Below are 17134 nucleotides of genomic sequence, written 5' to 3'. Positions count from 1 at the left end.
CTGCTGCAGTGGACATGTAAAAGCACACACACCCAAGTGGGGGCTCCGGTGAGCACACGCCCTGTCCCATCCCCACCCCCCAATCATACACACTCCCCTACTCCACACTCGAGCCATTTTTTTGTTTGTTTGTAACTTCGTTAAACTCGGTTTGGATGAATGGATGGAGAAGTATTCTTGTAGTTACAGTGCTCTGTTTGGGTTTTGGCCTGCATGCTTCCAAGATTGAGCCGAATTATCCAGTCCGTCACTGGAGCCATCCCCACCTGGTCACGCTCCGGGCAAATTCACCCAGGCACAGCCGCCTGGAGCGATGCTCATTCCCAGGACGGGGTCAAGAACTACTCCTCCCTGATGGAGACCACAATAATAGGAGACGGTGCAGAGAGAGGCAGGAGCGTTGGGGCAATCAGCTTGTCTCCTGCCGTGGGAGAGATGCGCAGCTGTGCTTGATTCGCCATTCACCCTGCATCTGTACACACGTGCATGTACCGAGTACATCTGCTGCTGAGAGTGAGCGACCTGTATAGTCCGTAGTCTGTACCGAGTACTCCCTGCATCTGTCTGTCCAGCCGGGATGCGAAGAACTAGCAACGACCGCAGCTCGGGGGGCAAACCCGTCCATGCGTTAATACCAGCCAAGTTTAGAAGCCAAACTGTTGTGTCGTTCCTTCCCGCAGGCTCCTAGTCCGCAGCCCGCACTCCGTTCACGCCAAGTACTCCGTACCAAGGTACCTATTTCTTTAGTTCTTATTCTTCCTCGTATTGCTCCGACTTTACTTTCTTTCTCATCCTCCTCCAAGCACCTGGGCGATCATCCCCATCGCGACGTTGTTTTCAACAGTCATAGCATAACCTCTGTACATTCGTTTTTATGGTTTAACTCGTCAGCTTCTTGCTTAGGGTGGTTGCACAGGTTTCTCGTTTCCCGCCGTTCCGTTCGTTTCTCGAAATCACTGAACTGCCAAAACAGTGCCGCTTCTTCACATGCACGTCGATTTGGCGCAGCAACATTCTGCCTCCCAAACTACAACAACCCTAGACAGTTCGCCTCTGCCACCGCGACTTTGCCCGTCGTTTTTCCAATCGTTAATTACTTAATTCGTTAAACAGGAGAACAAGGGGATCGAAAAAAAAAGAACGAGACAAAAATCCTGGCCTGTCTTGTCTCACCGCATTCAACATCCCCGATCAGCTGACGCCGATCAGCGTCGCTCGCTCACGTTCGTCTGGTTCACATGCTACATTCCCAAGCCGGGGCTTCGCTCTTTTCTAGCTCTTCGACGTCGAAAACGGCAAGCCGGAGCATTTCGGTCAATATTGTCAAGACTTGAGTGAGGCAACTTTTGGCACAAGTTGGATATATTCCGAACGTCTTGTTGTCTTGGCCATCGCAACCATGAAAGGCCATCCAGAAGAGGAGGAGATGCTGGAAATCGGCACTTTCCAGCGCCGTGACCAATATCATCCCTACGAGCAACAGGAGCCTTCCATAGAAGAGTTTCCTCCTAGGCCCGCCAGAGGTACCCCCAGAGTTCCAGCATCAAACGCATACTCACAGCCGAACTCGTTTTATTCGGATGATTATGCATCACCTTCGCCAGGCTGGCCGCCTTCGATTGCGGGTCGTTCAGAATCTCAGACACTAGTGGACGGTGCTGAATCCAGATCTAGCGTTCGCTCATGGCGGACTGGGCAACAGACACCGGTCGATTCGACCGCTGCACCACGGTATAGTGTTCCATTCCACAATGACTCTGGCCCGTCAACGCCCATGGTAAGAAACTACAATATCCGCCCTTGGTTTTATATTTTTTTTCTCTCTTGCCTCTCTTTTCTGTTGTGTACTAATAAAATGGGCAAACAGAACCAAAGTCACATTAGCCTCACTGGACTCCTTAAGCAAGCTCAGCCGCCAGCTGGAGGTAAGGACTGGGTTGACCGTGAGAGCATTGATATCGTGCACAAGCGAGATGACAGCGACATCTGGAAAGGCTGGAGACGGCATTTGTTCAGGCTGGTTCCCCTCTTGACCTTCGCCAACACCGGTTTCTATATAGCCTATTTGGCTCTGCGTATCGCATGCGTTGTTTGGGCCCAGAACGCGTTTCAGACGACATACTCTGCCGCTTGGATCTTCATCGCTGTGGAAATCGCTGTCGCCATTCCTTCACTGATGCACAACAGCTGGACCATGATGTCGATGAAGAAGCGATATAGACCCAAGCTGCGGTTGAGAGGTTACGACGTCCCTACCGTGGACGTCTTTGTCACTTGCTGTGGCGAGGATGACGACCTGGTCATGGACACTGTTCGAGGCGCATGCGATGTCGACTATCCTTACGACAAGTTCCGTGTCATTGTCTTGGATGACGGCAAGTCAGAGACTCTCGAGGCCGCTGTTTCCCGGCTGGCCATGTCCTACCCCAACGTCTACTACATGGCTCGTGTGAAAATTCCCGGACAGCCCCACCACTTCAAGGCTGGAAATCTCAATTACGGTCTCGAGCAAACTCATTTGCTTCCTGGTGGTGCTGGGCAGTTCATGGCAGCGTTGGATGCCGATATGGTATGTTTGAGTTATGCGGTATTTCCTCTTGTGCATAACAGTCTAACAAAGATGTAGATTCCCGAGCGTGACTGGCTCCGAGCTATTCTCCCGCACCTCCTCATTGATGACAAGATGGCTCTTGCATGCCCTCCCCAGCTGTTCTACAACACGCCCCCCTCCGACCCGCTCTCTCAAAGTCTGGACTTCTTCGTTCATGTCATCGAACCTATCAAGGATGCGCTTGGTGTTGCCTGGTGCACCGGCTCTGGTTATGTTGTGCGACGTGAAGCGCTCGATGAAATTGGCAACTTCCCTCTTGGATCATTGGCTGAAGATGTTGCTACTTCCACACTCATGCTCGGTAAGGGCTGGAAGACGGCCTTTATTCACGAACCCCTTCAGTTTGGAACCGTCCCCGAAGATTTTGGTAGTCACTTGAAGCAGCGCACCCGCTGGGCCATCGGAACTGTGGACACAGCCTTCAAGCTCAAATTTTGCTTGTGGGGTGAGAAGATTCGCCAGATGACGTTTGCTCAACGATTCTCGGGATTTCTCTACGCCATGCTCAGCTTGTACACTATTCTTGTCTCGATTTCCCTGTTTGCCATTCCCATCATCCTGGTCATGGGTAAACCTCTGGTCGCCTACGCCACTGAGGAGCAGCTCCGTTGGCTCATTCGCGCTTGCTTCGCTACAACTATCAGCAACCGCCTGTGCGAGTTTGTTCTCTTTATCCCTGCAGGCTACCACACCGGCCAGCGTGGTTCCCGGTACCAGCTTTGGATGTCGCCTTACATTGCCCTGTGCCTCATTCGTTCCTTCATGCTGCCCAAGTGGCTGGGAGGTCAGGTTCAGGCTTTCAAGCCCACTGGTTCTCTGTCCTCGGCTCTGAACGAGCGTGATCCCGCACTCAAGAAGAATATGTTTCGCCGCGTCTGGACTATTCTCATCAACTACATGGGAATATTCCACCTGGTCTTTGTTTACTTCACACTAGTGGGCGTCGTACTGACCTCGTACCGATGCTTCGTTCGCACAGACAGCACTCGTTCGCTTTTGCTCTGCCTGGTGACGCACGCATTTTGGCCGCCGTTGACTTTCGTCTTCATCTGCAGCTCTCTGTGGACTCCAATTGCTTACGCCATTGACCCGCCGCAGATGCCCGAGCGCGAGCAGCTACTCGACCGCGACCCTAAGACCATGGTTGCTCACCCTACGCCTAAAAGCAAGAAGATTGCTTTTGGCGGACAGGCTGCATGGTTCGAATTTGAGTTGACCATGTCGACCCTCTATACCACTCTGATTTTTGTGGTTTCCTTTATATTTTAAAAATCGGAGGAAACGACTCGTCAGAAGCGCAGAACCGGGACAAATCAGCGACAACGAATCGGCGGTGGCCAGTACAGCCATCCATTGCGGCCAGTCGCGACAAGCCAAACGACATCATTACGTATGCACAAGCATGGAGCAGATTTTTTGATAATGAATATTTTTCAAGACGATGAGACAGATTTATGCTGCTCCTGGCGGAACGGCACGAAGAGGCGACATGTCCAGATGATGTAACTGGCATTTACTCAGCGAAGACTTGTATTAGTTATTTTGATTTGGCGTCAAGGGAATTGTTGACTACATTGTTGGGTCTGCTTTAGTGTTGAAGGTGAAGAATGACGCGTGAGGTAATGCGGAAAAGGTACAAGGCGAGAGCATGTGCCACTGCGGTGGCTTGTAGCAATTATCATAGAATCGGCATTGAATTAGAATTTGGAGCATATGTACGAGATTTGTATCATGGGGCTTGTGAGCGATTGTGCCGGACCAAGATTTCGTGTCATGCATGTTGTCATCAAGACGGAGGGGATCAACTGTTGTGATTGTCAATTCGGCCCAAGGTTCCGCGCCCTTTTGGCACCGATGCCGGTCATGGGAAGTCACGCAAGGTTACGGGCGGAACGGGTTACGACCACAGAGACTTGCAACTGGATCGGAACCGAAACCACTAAAGACCAGCATATCATCTCTTTTTTTTTTTTCCCCTTTTTCTTTACACGGGAAAAGGGAAACCAAAGAGCCAGAGAGTCACAGAATCAGAGCCACCATGTCACTCCCAGTAGGTCCATTGGTATCGCCGCGCGAGGCCGTGCGTCCACCTCACGAGCCGCTTCACGGCCAGACAACGTCGCTCGTTCCGCTCGAAGCAGGCCACGCAGCAGGCCTTTTCAGGAGGCCTAGGCGGGCCGGAGAACTACGCGCGGTGGACGTACATGCTCACGGGCGGCTTTCCCACGCTCGCCGACTGCCAGCGGGAGATTGACGAATGGAGCCGGGACACGTCCTCGGACAGACTCTACTACACGGTTCTGTCTGGGCCGGCGTCGAGCCCGCGCTCGGAGCCCGTGGGCATCATGTGCTACCTCGCCGTGGTGCCGCCGCACCGCCGCCTCGAGATTGGCGGCGTCATCCTCGGCGCGGCGCTGCAGCGGACGCGGCAGGCCACCGAGGCGTTTTACCTGCTCATCAGGCATGCGTTTGAGGACCTGGGCTACCTGCGCGTCGAGTGGAAGGCCAACAAGTTGAACGAGGCGAGCTTGAGGGCCGCCGAGAGGCTGGGGTTCACGTTTGAGGGCGTGTTTAGAAAGCACATGGTCATCAAGGGCCGAGAGAGGGACACGGCGTGGTTCAGCATCACGGACGGGGAGTGGGCGCGCGTGAAGAAGGGCTTCGAGGCCTGGTTGGACGACGGGAACTTTGACCACGATGGTAGGCAGAGGAGGGGGTTGAGGGAGTGTAGGGAAGGTTGATGAGATGAATTGCGGTGGTTGGGTTTGTTCTGGGACGTGGTGGATGCCTCGGATTGTTGGACAGCTTCGACAGATGAAACATTCCATGTATGTGTATATATATAGGTATATATACATTGATGAGTACTTTGGTCGAGATTGAGGGACTGATATTAGGTGGCTGGGCATTGTGGGATACCGTATGGTGTGCTACGCCTAGTCATTACGGTCTTGTTGAAGCACGACGAGGCAAACCTAGGGTAGGACCGCCATTGCAGCGTTTGCGTTGCCCGGGATCTCGAGTACATTGAGATGGATCTTGGCATGGCCCGAGTTTATGTCTTCCGTGCATGGTTTCGTACATGGAGGTGCTGAAAGTAGTGAGGGAGTCTGACTCGCGGCTCCCAGATGGCGTGCGGCCGTTTGCGAATTGGGGTGAATTTTTTGAGTCTGGAGGCTTCACCTGTCTCGGGTACGTGGCGCATCAAGAAAACAGCCGACAATATCGCTGATGTGTTTGCCTGGCGCAAACCCCGTGTTGCCATGCTTTTGCGCAGCCGAGTTTTTGATGTGTAGATGGATTTCGTCGCGTGACCGTCACGCAACACCTGTAACAGACGGGGTTGAGGCTCATCATGTTTCAGATGCGATGCTCCCGTCAAACAGCAAACAATGCAGATCCAACGACTCGATTCATCATGGCACCCGGGCGTTCAATCACGAAAAAGGGGGGGTATATCCCATAAACACAAACATCAAAATTAAATCTCCGTAGCCACGGACCCCGAGGCTGAGGACAATCCCAGCGCCACATGCCGCAAACGCAAAGTCGGGATTTTGTCCGAGACCACGTACGCAAGACGAAGAGGACATGTTTGCAATTGTCTCGCCAATCTCCACCCTCTCTCTGTTCGTCCCATCGCTGGCATCCAGGACGAGGGGTCCTCCGCAAAGAAAAAAGGTTGGTGCCGGTAGATCGCACCAAGGTTGCAAACTCCCGATGTGCTTGTTTCGTCTCACCCTACGAGCATCTTCCTTGTCGGCCATGCCATCCATCTGAATCACGTGTCCAGCAAGGAAGTCTTGGGGACGATGCCCCCATTCTATGGCGGTTAAACAAGGAAAGACAGAAGACTAGTATCGTTTTACAGATCATAAAATCGGGCTTGGGAATAGCCGTTGACCATCAGGAGAAGCCAGCCGAGTGACCACGGCCGTACTGTGACTCGTGCAGAATAGCAACAAGCCGGCTACACCGACACAATATCCTAAACAGCCCGCGCCGCACATCAATCTGCACATGCTGCTCAAAACACGAAACGTCGACAAAGGTCCCAGCATCATAACCCAGCCATGTATTCAACGAGAGTACGCTCAGTAAAGACAGTCACCTGTTACCAGCAGACAAATGAAAATCCAAAGCCCCCATCTCAAGTCAGCGCCCAGCACCCCCCCGAGCAGAAAACACGTCGTCATCGGCAGTCGATGTATCCAAGGACCGTCGAAAAGAACACACCGCTAAATCAAAATACACACAGTAGCGACAGAAATAGGCCGTGGCCCCCCCCCCCAGGCACTCACACTCCGTTAAACACGTAGGCACGAGGCCGAAAGCGAAAGCAAAGGGCGTCGGCTCGGGTCCAGCCCCAACCAACGAGGCCCCAGGTGACGCAAAATCTGCATCGACAGCAGCATCATGTTTGCGATTTGGGTTGAGCGTCAGTCATCCCGACAATGATGGGTTTGGTTAACTCCTTTCTTTATCCTGCTGCGCTTCAAAATCCCTTCTGGAGTCGTGATTGATTGATTGAGCCACTCGTCCGATGTTTACAACCTTGGTGGCTGCTGCACGCAGCTTGGCGTCTTTCTTTCCGGTCGATGCCCCTACGGGCATGGCATGAATAAAGAAGTGGTTTGCCTTTTCGCCTTGGTTGTCCATGATCTCTGCTGCTGCATGTGATGGTTCGGCAGGTGCTTTTACGGCCTCGTTACTCACGATGGTGACGTCGGCCTTGGCGAGAATTCTGGTAATGGTTTGTTGCCCGAGGGCAGAAATGTAGAGAGACAAAGTTGTCGGATTTGGCGAAATAGTAGGTATCGCGCTTGCGCGAGTAAATGAGGATGGATCGTGGATAAGTTTACAGACGCCAGAACTATTCTCGCAGACCGCGGCGCACTTTTATACATCGTAGTCAACTGTCACCTGATGCTGCCATTCAGTCATTGTTTCATTCAACTCAGTCCACGACGGGTCAAGTGACTGGCTGTCTTTGACGTGACATGGCGACTGACGAAGCAAAATTGAACAAAGAACGGCACTACCTGTCGCAAAAGAATAAAGGCAAAGACGTCATCACCAAGGAACCCCAAACGGCCCTGAAAACTGAACAAATAGGTATCTTTTGATCTTCTGATCCAATGTCTATCTACCTCATGACGAGGGGCCTCAGCCACCAGTCGAGGTTGAAATACGCCGTTGACGCCTATAGAAAATGGCCGACTCCGCCTGCAAGGACAAAAAGGGGCTGAGAAAAAGAAAAGGTGGGAAATTACAATAAAACATAGACACACACAAAAAATTCGCCCCTGTACCAAAGGTATCAGACTGGCCTGACGAAAGCAACTACGTTTCGGCTTGGTTTTGTCGTCGTTAAAAGCAGCAGGTCCCGTTCTACCAGCCATTGTTTCCTCGAGGTGACGTAGGCCCCCGATATCCGTAGCCTGGCTGTTGGTTGTCGGTAAAGCTTCTTTGGGGTCCCATGGCTCCTGGACTCTGCATTCTCTGCAGTCCATAACCTTGCTGATGGGGCCCAGGAGATCCCATTCGTGAGTATGGGTCGGGAGCTGAGCCGCTACGCATCTGGTGTTGACGAGGAGAGCTGGGAGGCATTCCGGGGCTCGGAGACCGTGATGGATGACCAGGGCTGGGAGGAACACCAAAATCAAAACCATGATTAGAAGGGGCAGGACTGGCAGTTCGGCCAGGCTGGCCTCGCATGGCTCCTGCAGCTCCCGTGGCTCCGCCGGCCACGGCACCAGCACCAGCAGCACCACCGAGGGTGCTCACGTTGCTTGCGCTGCTTCCAAGGCGAGACTTTTCATCAAAGGGGCCGTCAAAGGGACTCGATTCGGGAACGTGGTACGAGTTTTCGTCAGCCATACCACCGGCACGAAGCTCCCTGGCATTGTACTCTTGCCCATGGTCAGTGAAACCGTCGGGATTGATGCCATCCTTTAGGAATCGTGCGTTCTCGCGTCGGTCCTCTTCCTCACGTAGGGCTGCAGCCTTGGCCTCTGCGGCTCCAATGCGACGCTGTCGGATATAGTACCAAAGCAGAGATCCCAGGGCCAAGGCACCGACCGCAGCTCCTCCAGCATAAACTCCAGCCTTGGCTCCCGTGGGAAGGTCGTTCCATTTGTCGCTCATGGACTTGTCGGGCTGCTTATTCAACGCGTCAAGAGCGGTAGAGTTGCCGCTCGCAATCTTGATGCTTTCCCAGCTACCGGAGCGATCGCCATAAGTATATTCTTTGCCGCTGCTGTAATCGGTGACCTGGGCGCTCTTGAGATACATGGTGTAAGGCCCGTTTGCATAGTCTGTATCACCGCCGGCCCACTGACGAGTCCCCTCGGGAAGAGACGGGTCACCGCCGGCCCAGATACCAACGCTCATACGCATGGGTGTCTGAGGATAGTTGTGCGTGTTGTTGGCATCTTTGGAATTCAGGGTGCGGACATGGTTGCCGTCGATGAACCACTCGATAGTATCCCTAGTCCATACGGTGGTATAGTTATGATAGTCGTCCTGCATACCGGTCATGGGGTGAGAACCACCGTTCTTGAAATCCTGGCGGCCCTTGCCAAAGTAGTTGGATGTGGCGAAAGTCTTATTAGAGCCCAAGAACTCCCAATCAACCTCATCGAGGTCGTCGCTAAGCCACATCATGGAACTGACGATGCCTCGGCCAGGCGCGACCTTGAGGTGGATTTCCGTGCGGCCAAAAAAGAAGTAGAACTTGGTGCGTATAGTTGGCGAATCACCTTGTTTGTTGATGGTGAAGGCCGCACCAGTTTTTGCATCGTATGTGACAATACCGGCAGTGGTTTCCCAGAGGTCGCTACTCGGAGTGACGTTGAAATTGAAATTATGATCGGTCCCGAATGCTGGATTTGCTGGACAATCGCGTTCCATGGGATTGCAATCAGTATGTACCTGAGCAGCCGCCAGGCCAAGAAGGGCCGTTGCGGCAACAATTGAATTGTAGAGCATATTGTCGTCTATGATGGACTCGTGTGACGTGTATGTGTGTGTGCCTCGCGGGGAGTGACGGCCCGAAACACACCAATGCTCTTGAGCAACTCCTCGATGAATTGTGTTGTCGTTTAGTGATCGTATTCCTCTGTTCCAGCAGAGGTTTGTAGTGTTGTGTTGTTGCAAGAAATGATAGAATCTACTGCTCGAACCCAGGTCAATTGGAATAAGACACGCAGGCGCGGGCGTATTTTTAGTCAAGAGAAGGAGTGGAAGGGCAATTCGTGACAATGCTGTCGTATGAATCTGCTGAAGGCGTGCAGCGTGTTGTCAAAGGAACGTCAGGTCGAGGCACGGGGGCAAAGGAGTGAACGTTGTCAATAGACAAATGATAACGAAGGAACGGCGATGGCAACAACAGGTTCCAGAGTCAACAGGCCTTCATGGTGAGACGAGGCCGGCTGTAATCTTGTCAGGTACAGGTTGGTTGCAGACAGTCGATGTCACAACAGAGCGGCATTTGGTATCTCGCATTTTGGCAGCCGGGGCAGCTCGCAAACTGGGAGCGGTGTGGTATTGTGCCAAGGAACAATGCCCATTGCCATTCTAGGGGCAATTTTACCCGTGGCGTCAGGGGGTGACACTGGGAGTCGGCCAAAGCTGGACCACCCCATGTGATTCTTACTGGCTGGCTCAGGGGCAGAGGCAAGCGGATACCTCTAGATGCTTGCGGCAACGAATGGCAGCACTGAGTTGGAACCAGGGAAGGAGCGATAGGAGCCCGGCAAGGTCAACTAGTGCATCCACCCACCAAATCGCGTAACCTTGTCCCTCAACTTTGTAGAATCAATGATTGTTATCCCCTTTTTTCCCCCTGGGCGCTCAGGTATGGATGGTACCGCCATGCAAGATGATATCTGCACCATTGTGGCTTCCGGACCCGGCCTTGGTGCATTAGTGTCAGGGGTTTGAAAGACGACGACCAACCACCACTCATGAGACAAACTGACCGGTGCCAGGGGAAGAGATGGATGGTGGACGAGCACTACGATACGCAGTACCGAACATCCTCACATGTTCATTCAGAGAATGCCGGATCAACAGCCTGAGAAAGTCACGGACACAGCTAAAAACATGCTCTACGGAGGGAGGTCTGTGCCACCAGCATATCAAACTGGCTTTCTAGACTCGACTCGAGTCTGTCGATTGTTCAATTCATGTCAACTCGCCATTTCTCAAGCAAGGAACCTTCTTGTCCACCCAAGCATCCGTTTCTCTTGGCGGTGCATTGGCCTTGATCTCGCCTAAACAGTAATCAGAATTGGGGCCGCAACATGATCCCCCGCGGTCGATTGGAGCCAAGACAACAAAAAACATTGTTCCCGGTCTTGGAGGGCCACGCTGTCTTACCCCATTGTCGAGTTCCCACTAACCATACCACAGAGCTGTCCGCGCGATAGCCAAGCACCTTGCTTGTGCCAAATCCCTTTTCTCGCCTTTCGCCTCCCGCCGCGCAAATCACAGCAAAGCATCACATCCGATAGCGGCTGTTTTGGGAGCAAAAGCACTGAAGTGAGACACGAGCAGGCGGGCCTGAATGTCGTCATTGCGTCCGGTATTGACATTTACAAGCATACTCCGTAACATGACCACGGAATGCGATTCCCGACCGCATTCTTGCATCGCCTGCACATGGAAATCACAACGCACATAGCATCATATCTGGAATTCGCCTACTCAGGACCGTGAAGCGTCACCCCGACACGATTTTGCACGCAGACGAGGCGTCGCGGTGCTGTAAGTTGCTCGGGTATGGGTAGGTTTTGAACAGTCGTTCCGCCGGTGGGGGATCCTGTGTTTCCTTCCGATGTGCTCGAGGGCATGCGCCTCTAGCGAGTGGTCGCAGCCAGATCTAAATAGAGGCATAATAATCAAACTATGAAAGAGAATTGACCTCAGCAAAGTATATGTGTAGAAATGCATCAGTGCAATAGTGTAACATACGAAGAAAAAAAAAAAGGCGCGCTAAGACACGACTTGCATAACATCAAATACAATACAATGCAAGGAATCCAGCGTCAAGAGCATAATCGCCCAAGCTGGAAGCAACACTTTCTAGTCGGCACTGGTTCTCGCATATCTATCTGTAAATTAGGTTGCACCATAAACGTGTCCGTAGGAAACTGTTTGATGCGTTGAATTAACGGCATAACGTCAAGTTTGCTACAGGGTAGTGTGCACATCGATGCTGTGGCTAGCCCTCACACAGCCAACAGCCAACCCCCTCGAGGACTAATAAGTATGTTGTATCCCGGGACCTTTGGTTTCATGGCCAGTGCCGGGAGAGGGAACTACGCAGATGGCCAAGAAGGTGGCGGTAGAACCAGTACTTCATCAAAAGAGAATCGTGACTCTACCAGGAAACTACAGGGACCGTGGCAGCTCGATGGGTCGGGAGATGTCACTAAGCACGGATACATCCGGCGCAAGGCATCACGGCAAGAGGATGTCCCAAGGGGAACCATCAGAGCGAAACCCACGAGATGCGACATTGATAAACAGGCTCAGCCATACACAGCAACGACCAATGACACAAATTCAGTATTTCTAGCCGGTGGCCCATGCAAACGCACCATCCCTCCATGCTAACAGCCCAAAAGGTACGCCAGAGCTAATGTGACCCGTCTGACCCAGAAACGAGGGACAAAAAAACAGATATGGGGGGAATTAATAAAAAACATACGAGAAGAAGATACTGGCCATCCTTTCCGTCTCACGTCCTGCGTCGTCCGTGATACATGTTCCACCGCAGCGATATGTACAAAGATGGGGATACATCAATGACCAGTTACAAAAAGCATCCCTTGAACAAGAAAAAAGAAACGACAGCGAAAATCAGTCTGGTAGCGGCGGGGATATTAGAGTCGAACGAACGTTTGAAAACAAAATAAATTTTGGGCAACTGGTTTTGATATCCGCCATGAGAAAAAGGTGGCGTGGAAATTAGAGAAGAAGACGAAATCGCCAGGGGGGTATTTGGATCATGGTGCGTGTTTTTTTAGATATTTTCCATTTATTTGGGGAGGTCGGGGGGTTTTTTTTTTCGCAGGTTTCGGCCCGTCACATTACTGTGCACTTGTTCTCCTCTCTCTCCTTCTTGACACTCAGAGCGACACGGGCTGCCTCGGTAAAGGCCTCGTTGACGCCGCGGTTCTTCATGGCGGAGCATTCGAGGTACCGTGAGGCTCCTATTCGCTTGGCCACCTCCAGGCCCTTGTCGTATTCGATTAGAGGTCCCTTGGGTCGCACCGAGTTGGCATTTCCGTCTGCAGGCGCGGCGGCGGATGCGGCTGCTTCGTCGGCTTCGTCGTCGTCACCGCCGCCTTCGCGGAGATCGCACTTGAGCGCGACCAGGACCAGCTTGACGCCGGGGCAGTTGTCGGTGATTTCTCCGACCCATTTCGATTCAACGTTTTCGAGGGAATCCTTGCTGTCGACCGAGTAGCAGAGCATAATCAGGTCGGTGTCATCTGGAGAAATGTTAGTCCAGGGGGTGGTTTGTTTCCGACCCTTTCAAGATTCAGGTCGTCCTGGCGGGACGGGGGTCGTTACCATATGATAGCGAGCGCAATCGGTCGAATTCTTCTTGGCCAGCGGTATCCCAAAGCGAAAGCTCGATGTGCACATTATCTACAAAGATGTCTGTTCGCAATTGTCAGCGCGCAAACTCGCGACTCGAGCCAAAACGACCAACCGCCGCGTGGCGTGTGCATGAAAGGATGCATTTTTGGAAGCAACCCATACCGTGGACGTAGTTTTCAAAGACTGTAGGCTCGTATACCGTGGGAAAGTAACTAGGCGTGTGCGTTAGTCGTCGAGTTCGCCCTCATGCTGATTTCCAGAGTTTCGCAAGGGCATCGTGAGTCGGGTATCAATACGCACCCTCTTGTAAAGACATTGAGCAGCGACGTCTTACCGCAGGCACCGTCACCTCTGTCATAACGATCTGTTAGCATTCATCGGTACCAACGTTTGTCTCGACTCGGTTGCCTCGCGTCGCCGATCATGGGGCAATGGGGGCAAGCACATACAGCAGCACCAGCTTGCGCTGAACCGTCTTGGATCCACCGCAGAGAGGCATTCTGAGGCGGGTCGTTCAATTGGCAATGTCGGGAGTGGAAGAAGAGCGCAGAATTGGCTGGTGAGGCAGCGCGCGACTTCTTGTTGAGGTGAGGATTCTGGCGGCGCAGGAAGGACGAGACGGGGCGGACTCAAAGCTATCGGCAGCTAAAGAAGAGACACGGAGGAGTAGCGGTATTGCGGGGGCCGCAGAAGGAAGGGATTGTCGGCGGTGCGTCGAGGCCCAGAGGCTGGTCGGCGGAGAGGGAACGAGGAACTCGACGTTGGGGAATGGAAATGGGAATGGGACGAGGAAGAGGAGAGAGTTGAGGCTCAAAATGTCAGGATGCCAGGAGGAACAAAAGAAATCGGCTACGAATGCGCCTGGCGAATGACCATGCAGCGCCGTCGAGTCGATATTCAGCCACAAGCTGACGATTAATGCCATGCATCAGCAAATGGCCTTCAGCGCCAGCAGCCGCACAAGTGGGTTCAATGTTCATTTGCCGGGTCCGTCATTGACCAACATCCAGCCGTCGGCATCATTCGCATGGAAAGTGTGGTAGCCCGCCGCCACATGCACCCAGGCAAAGCTTGCTCGAGTCGAAAGTTCAACCTCGCGAGCACCGGCGTGCTGCAGAGCCGCCTGGTGCATGTGCTCTCTTGATCCCCTGCGCCCCTATATCTCAGCACACCACACCCGCTAATCACTTGAGCCATGGGCCCGCCACGTGTTTCCAAGCCAGGCACTTGCAGACATTCAATGTTGGACGTGGAAACTCTAACCAGTTGACTGTCTGGTGTGCTAGCTTCATAGCCGCCCTCCACGTCTGATTTATCTACAATCCAGACAAAAAGTCACTCACTGAAACACGCAGCCTGGCACCAAACAAATCTGCACCAGTCCACATCCCAGCCACACAAGAACATTCCTTTCACAGCCCAAGGTCTCTCGCAATAGTAATAATATATGCAGCAGTGGCCGGTCATTTACCCAGCAACCTCCCACCTCTGTCCTCTCAAGTCCCCGGAACCGGCCGATACGCGATCTTGATCTTGAAAAATCTTCCCCCTTGACCCGTTTCTAATCATCATCCCGCTGATATCCTTGTCGATTTCGTCCCATTCTCTCGCCCAAATCGAGCTTGCCCGCCTGCTTGTGAAGCCCATTGACAAAGCCGCGTTCACCTCCTCGCTCTCTCGCTCTATCGTCCGCTTCCTGTGCCGCTCGTTCCTCTAGTTTCAGAACAGCGAGGCGCTTTTCGCGGTCTAGGTCCATGTCAGATGCCGCCGACTGCATAGCTGCCAGTTTGCGAGCTTTTTCTGCCTCTCCATCTTCGTCATTGCCTCGAAGCTGGTTCCTTGCTCTGTCGTTGCCATATCCGTGTCCGTTGCCGTTATGACGAGGCCCGTTTCCATTCCGTGACCCCCTCCAATTGTCATCTCTGTTGTGATCCCGACGTCTGTTGTCATGGTCGTCGCGCCGGGTATAATAATCGCTGCGCCTCCCATCACGTCGGTCTAGAGACGGGCTGCGGCGTCGCAGTCCATCATCACCTGAGTTTGGACTGTCATGCCTTCGTCTATCATCGCCGTGTTGATAAGAACTTCTTCTGTGACTGCTCTCATATTTTCTCTCTCTTTCTGCTAAATCATCTCGTGCCCGCCGTGGGCTTCGATCTGCGCCGGAATCTCTTCGTCTTCGGTGTCTTCGTCTTCGCTCTTCATCGTCGCCATCATCGCGCTGGCGTCTGGGGCTCCGAGACCGTGAATACGATCTGTGCCGTCGCTTATGTCGCCTCTCATCATCCTCAGCGTCCCTGCTCCTGCTTCGGTGTCGTCGGTGCTTCCGTCTGTGCCTATGCTCCTTGTCCCGCGACCTTTCCTTCTTCTTTTCATCCTCCATTCCCATGGAGGCCAGTAACTGTCGCCTTCTGATGGGGTCGTTCATCATAGCTTCGTAAGCCGCTTGTTCCTGGCGCTTGATGGCAAGTAAAGGATCGTCTCGAATCTTGGATGCCGTATCTCTTGCACTGTTCGCATTCTGAAGTGCTATAAAACTTTCCTCCCCTGCGCTCTTTTCAAGCTTCTTGTGTTCTGTTCCCTTGATTAGGTTGTCGATTCGCCTCTTGCCCAGGAGATACGCTTCGGTCTCTTCGCTGGTACCAACTTGACCATCAGTAGGGCCTTGGTACATCCAGTCGACCCGGTCTACTCTCTTCTTGCCGCCGGCAGCCTCGAGCTGCCGCTGCAGCTCCTCCTTTGCACGCTCTTCTTTGATTTCATTGATGCGCTGTTGGGTGCGCTTGCGCTCGGCAAGGGCCTTTTGTTCTTCCTCGTAGACGGCTTGCTGATTTCGCCGTAGCGTTGGATGGAAAGATTTCTTGAGGTTCAGATCGCCGCCACCCATGATGACTCTTTTTTTTTTCTTGTTCGAGTCGTGGATTCGTAGATGTTGTATGAGTGGTTGTTGGAGAAAGTCGATGGAGAGTGGCGAGGCTGGCTAGATGTCGAGACTCTGGGACCCACTTTTCTTTTCATGTGCCGGGCGCAGCAATCCTGCAGGTCCACTGGTCTGGTGCTGTCAACACAATCCAGACTGCTTGGGCTCAACTGCGAGTGCGCACCCAGGATAATGTAGCAAAGTCGGCTCAAGCAATGAACCTGGCGAAGTGAACGGCTGGCATCGCCCCAGATTCAGATCACATATATGAGTAGGTGTCGGAGGAGATAAATTCATGGTGCAAAAATACGCTTGGTCTCTAACTTGTACACTCCACCAGCTCCAACATCAGTCCAGGTTATCCGGTCGCCGTTCCATTCATATTGTACAACGTTTTAACAAAGAGCTACCCAGCAGGTGTCCTTTTTACCAGCTTGCTCGCTTCACACCCGGCAAGTTTCCTGCCATTGCCTGCATTCTAAAGTTGAACTGTCCAACATTAGCACTTCGCTCCCATCTTTTCGCATCAACGAAGCTCCTTCGACATGGAACTTACCCTCGTCATTTTGAAATCGCTCAGTACGCCACGGCCTTGGCCTCCCATGATACATCTATTGCGAATCTGCGTGGGCCGGGTATAGGCGTGCATTTGGGTGAGTTGCAGCTGGGCTTCGGCACGGACACGAGGGGAGAGGGTCGTGTTGCGGATGATGTATCGCAGAGCTTGTCTACTACCAGTCAGTGTCTAGTTGTGCCCAGTTGTTGCATAGATCAATTGCGCCGCGTAGAGAGTTTGTCGATGGTCGCTGTTGAAGGGTGCGGTTAGGAGATGCTGCGTACCTCTCCGTCTCGAACTGCTCAAAGACCTTGCGCTTCGTGTGGTCCCGAATTGTCCGGGCCTTGACGAAGCAGCCCAGGTCGAGCTTCTTCGCTCGGAACATCGACATGGCGAGCGGTCAATTTTCCCGACGTTGATGGATGGGAAGCTG

The 17134-nt window shown here is 52.9% G+C and overlaps 7 protein-coding genes across 7 annotated transcripts; 2 read left to right on the top strand and 5 right to left on the bottom strand.

Moving 5' to 3' along the window:
• The first annotated feature begins 701 nt into the window (after positions 1–701).
• J3458_021121 (uncharacterized protein) lies at positions 702–4473 on the top strand. The gene is made up of 3 exons (XM_007817348.2): positions 702–1777; positions 1868–2569; positions 2627–4473. The coding sequence occupies exons 1-3, from the start codon at positions 1400–1402 to the stop codon at positions 3878–3880; spliced, it is 2334 nt and encodes a 777-aa protein (XP_007815539.1). The 5' UTR covers positions 702–1399; the 3' UTR covers positions 3881–4473.
• Positions 4474–4810: 337 nt separating this feature from the next.
• On the top strand, positions 4811–5580 carry J3458_021120 (uncharacterized protein). Its single transcript, XM_007817349.2, has one exon. It carries the CDS (start codon positions 4816–4818, stop codon positions 5350–5352), a length of 537 nt encoding a protein of 178 aa, XP_007815540.2. The 5' UTR covers positions 4811–4815; the 3' UTR covers positions 5353–5580.
• A 2422-nt stretch (positions 5581–8002) lies between these two features.
• Positions 8003–9601, bottom strand: J3458_021119 (uncharacterized protein; the record flags this gene model as incomplete). The annotated part of the gene is made up of 1 exon (XM_007817350.2): positions 8003–9601. One exon carries the CDS (start codon positions 9599–9601, stop codon positions 8003–8005), a length of 1599 nt encoding a protein of 532 aa, XP_007815541.2.
• A 3102-nt stretch (positions 9602–12703) lies between these two features.
• RHO3_2 (Rho GTPase) lies at positions 12704–13724 on the bottom strand (the record flags this gene model as incomplete). The annotated part of the gene is made up of 5 exons (XM_066122406.1): positions 12704–13113; positions 13196–13285; positions 13388–13437; positions 13526–13576; positions 13675–13724. The coding sequence occupies 5 exons, from the start codon at positions 13722–13724 to the stop codon at positions 12704–12706; spliced, it is 651 nt and encodes a 216-aa protein (XP_065972660.1).
• Positions 13725–13739: 15 nt separating this feature from the next.
• On the bottom strand, positions 13740–14150 carry J3458_021117 (uncharacterized protein; the record flags this gene model as incomplete). The annotated part of the gene is made up of 1 exon (XM_066122405.1): positions 13740–14150. One exon carries the CDS (start codon positions 14148–14150, stop codon positions 13740–13742), a length of 411 nt encoding a protein of 136 aa, XP_065972659.1.
• Positions 14151–14786: 636 nt separating this feature from the next.
• CWC25_2 (RNA-splicing factor) lies at positions 14787–16112 on the bottom strand (the record flags this gene model as incomplete). Its single annotated transcript, XM_007817352.2, has 1 exon — positions 14787–16112. One exon carries the CDS (start codon positions 16110–16112, stop codon positions 14787–14789), a length of 1326 nt encoding a protein of 441 aa, XP_007815543.2.
• Positions 16113–16571: 459 nt separating this feature from the next.
• On the bottom strand, positions 16572–17092 carry MRP2_2 (mitochondrial 37S ribosomal protein uS14m; the record flags this gene model as incomplete). Its single annotated transcript, XM_007817353.1, has 3 exons — positions 16572–16634; positions 16702–16873; positions 16986–17092. The coding sequence occupies 3 exons, from the start codon at positions 17090–17092 to the stop codon at positions 16572–16574; spliced, it is 342 nt and encodes a 113-aa protein (XP_007815544.1).
• Between the last annotated feature and the right edge of the window lie 42 nt (positions 17093–17134).

Source organism: Metarhizium acridum, assembly GCF_019434415.1.
Source record: "Metarhizium acridum strain ARSEF 324 chromosome Unknown scaffold_577, whole genome shotgun sequence".
NCBI classification, from domain to species: Eukaryota; Fungi; Ascomycota; class Sordariomycetes; order Hypocreales; family Clavicipitaceae; genus Metarhizium; species Metarhizium acridum.
This window is presented reverse-complemented; position numbering and strand designations above follow the sequence as displayed.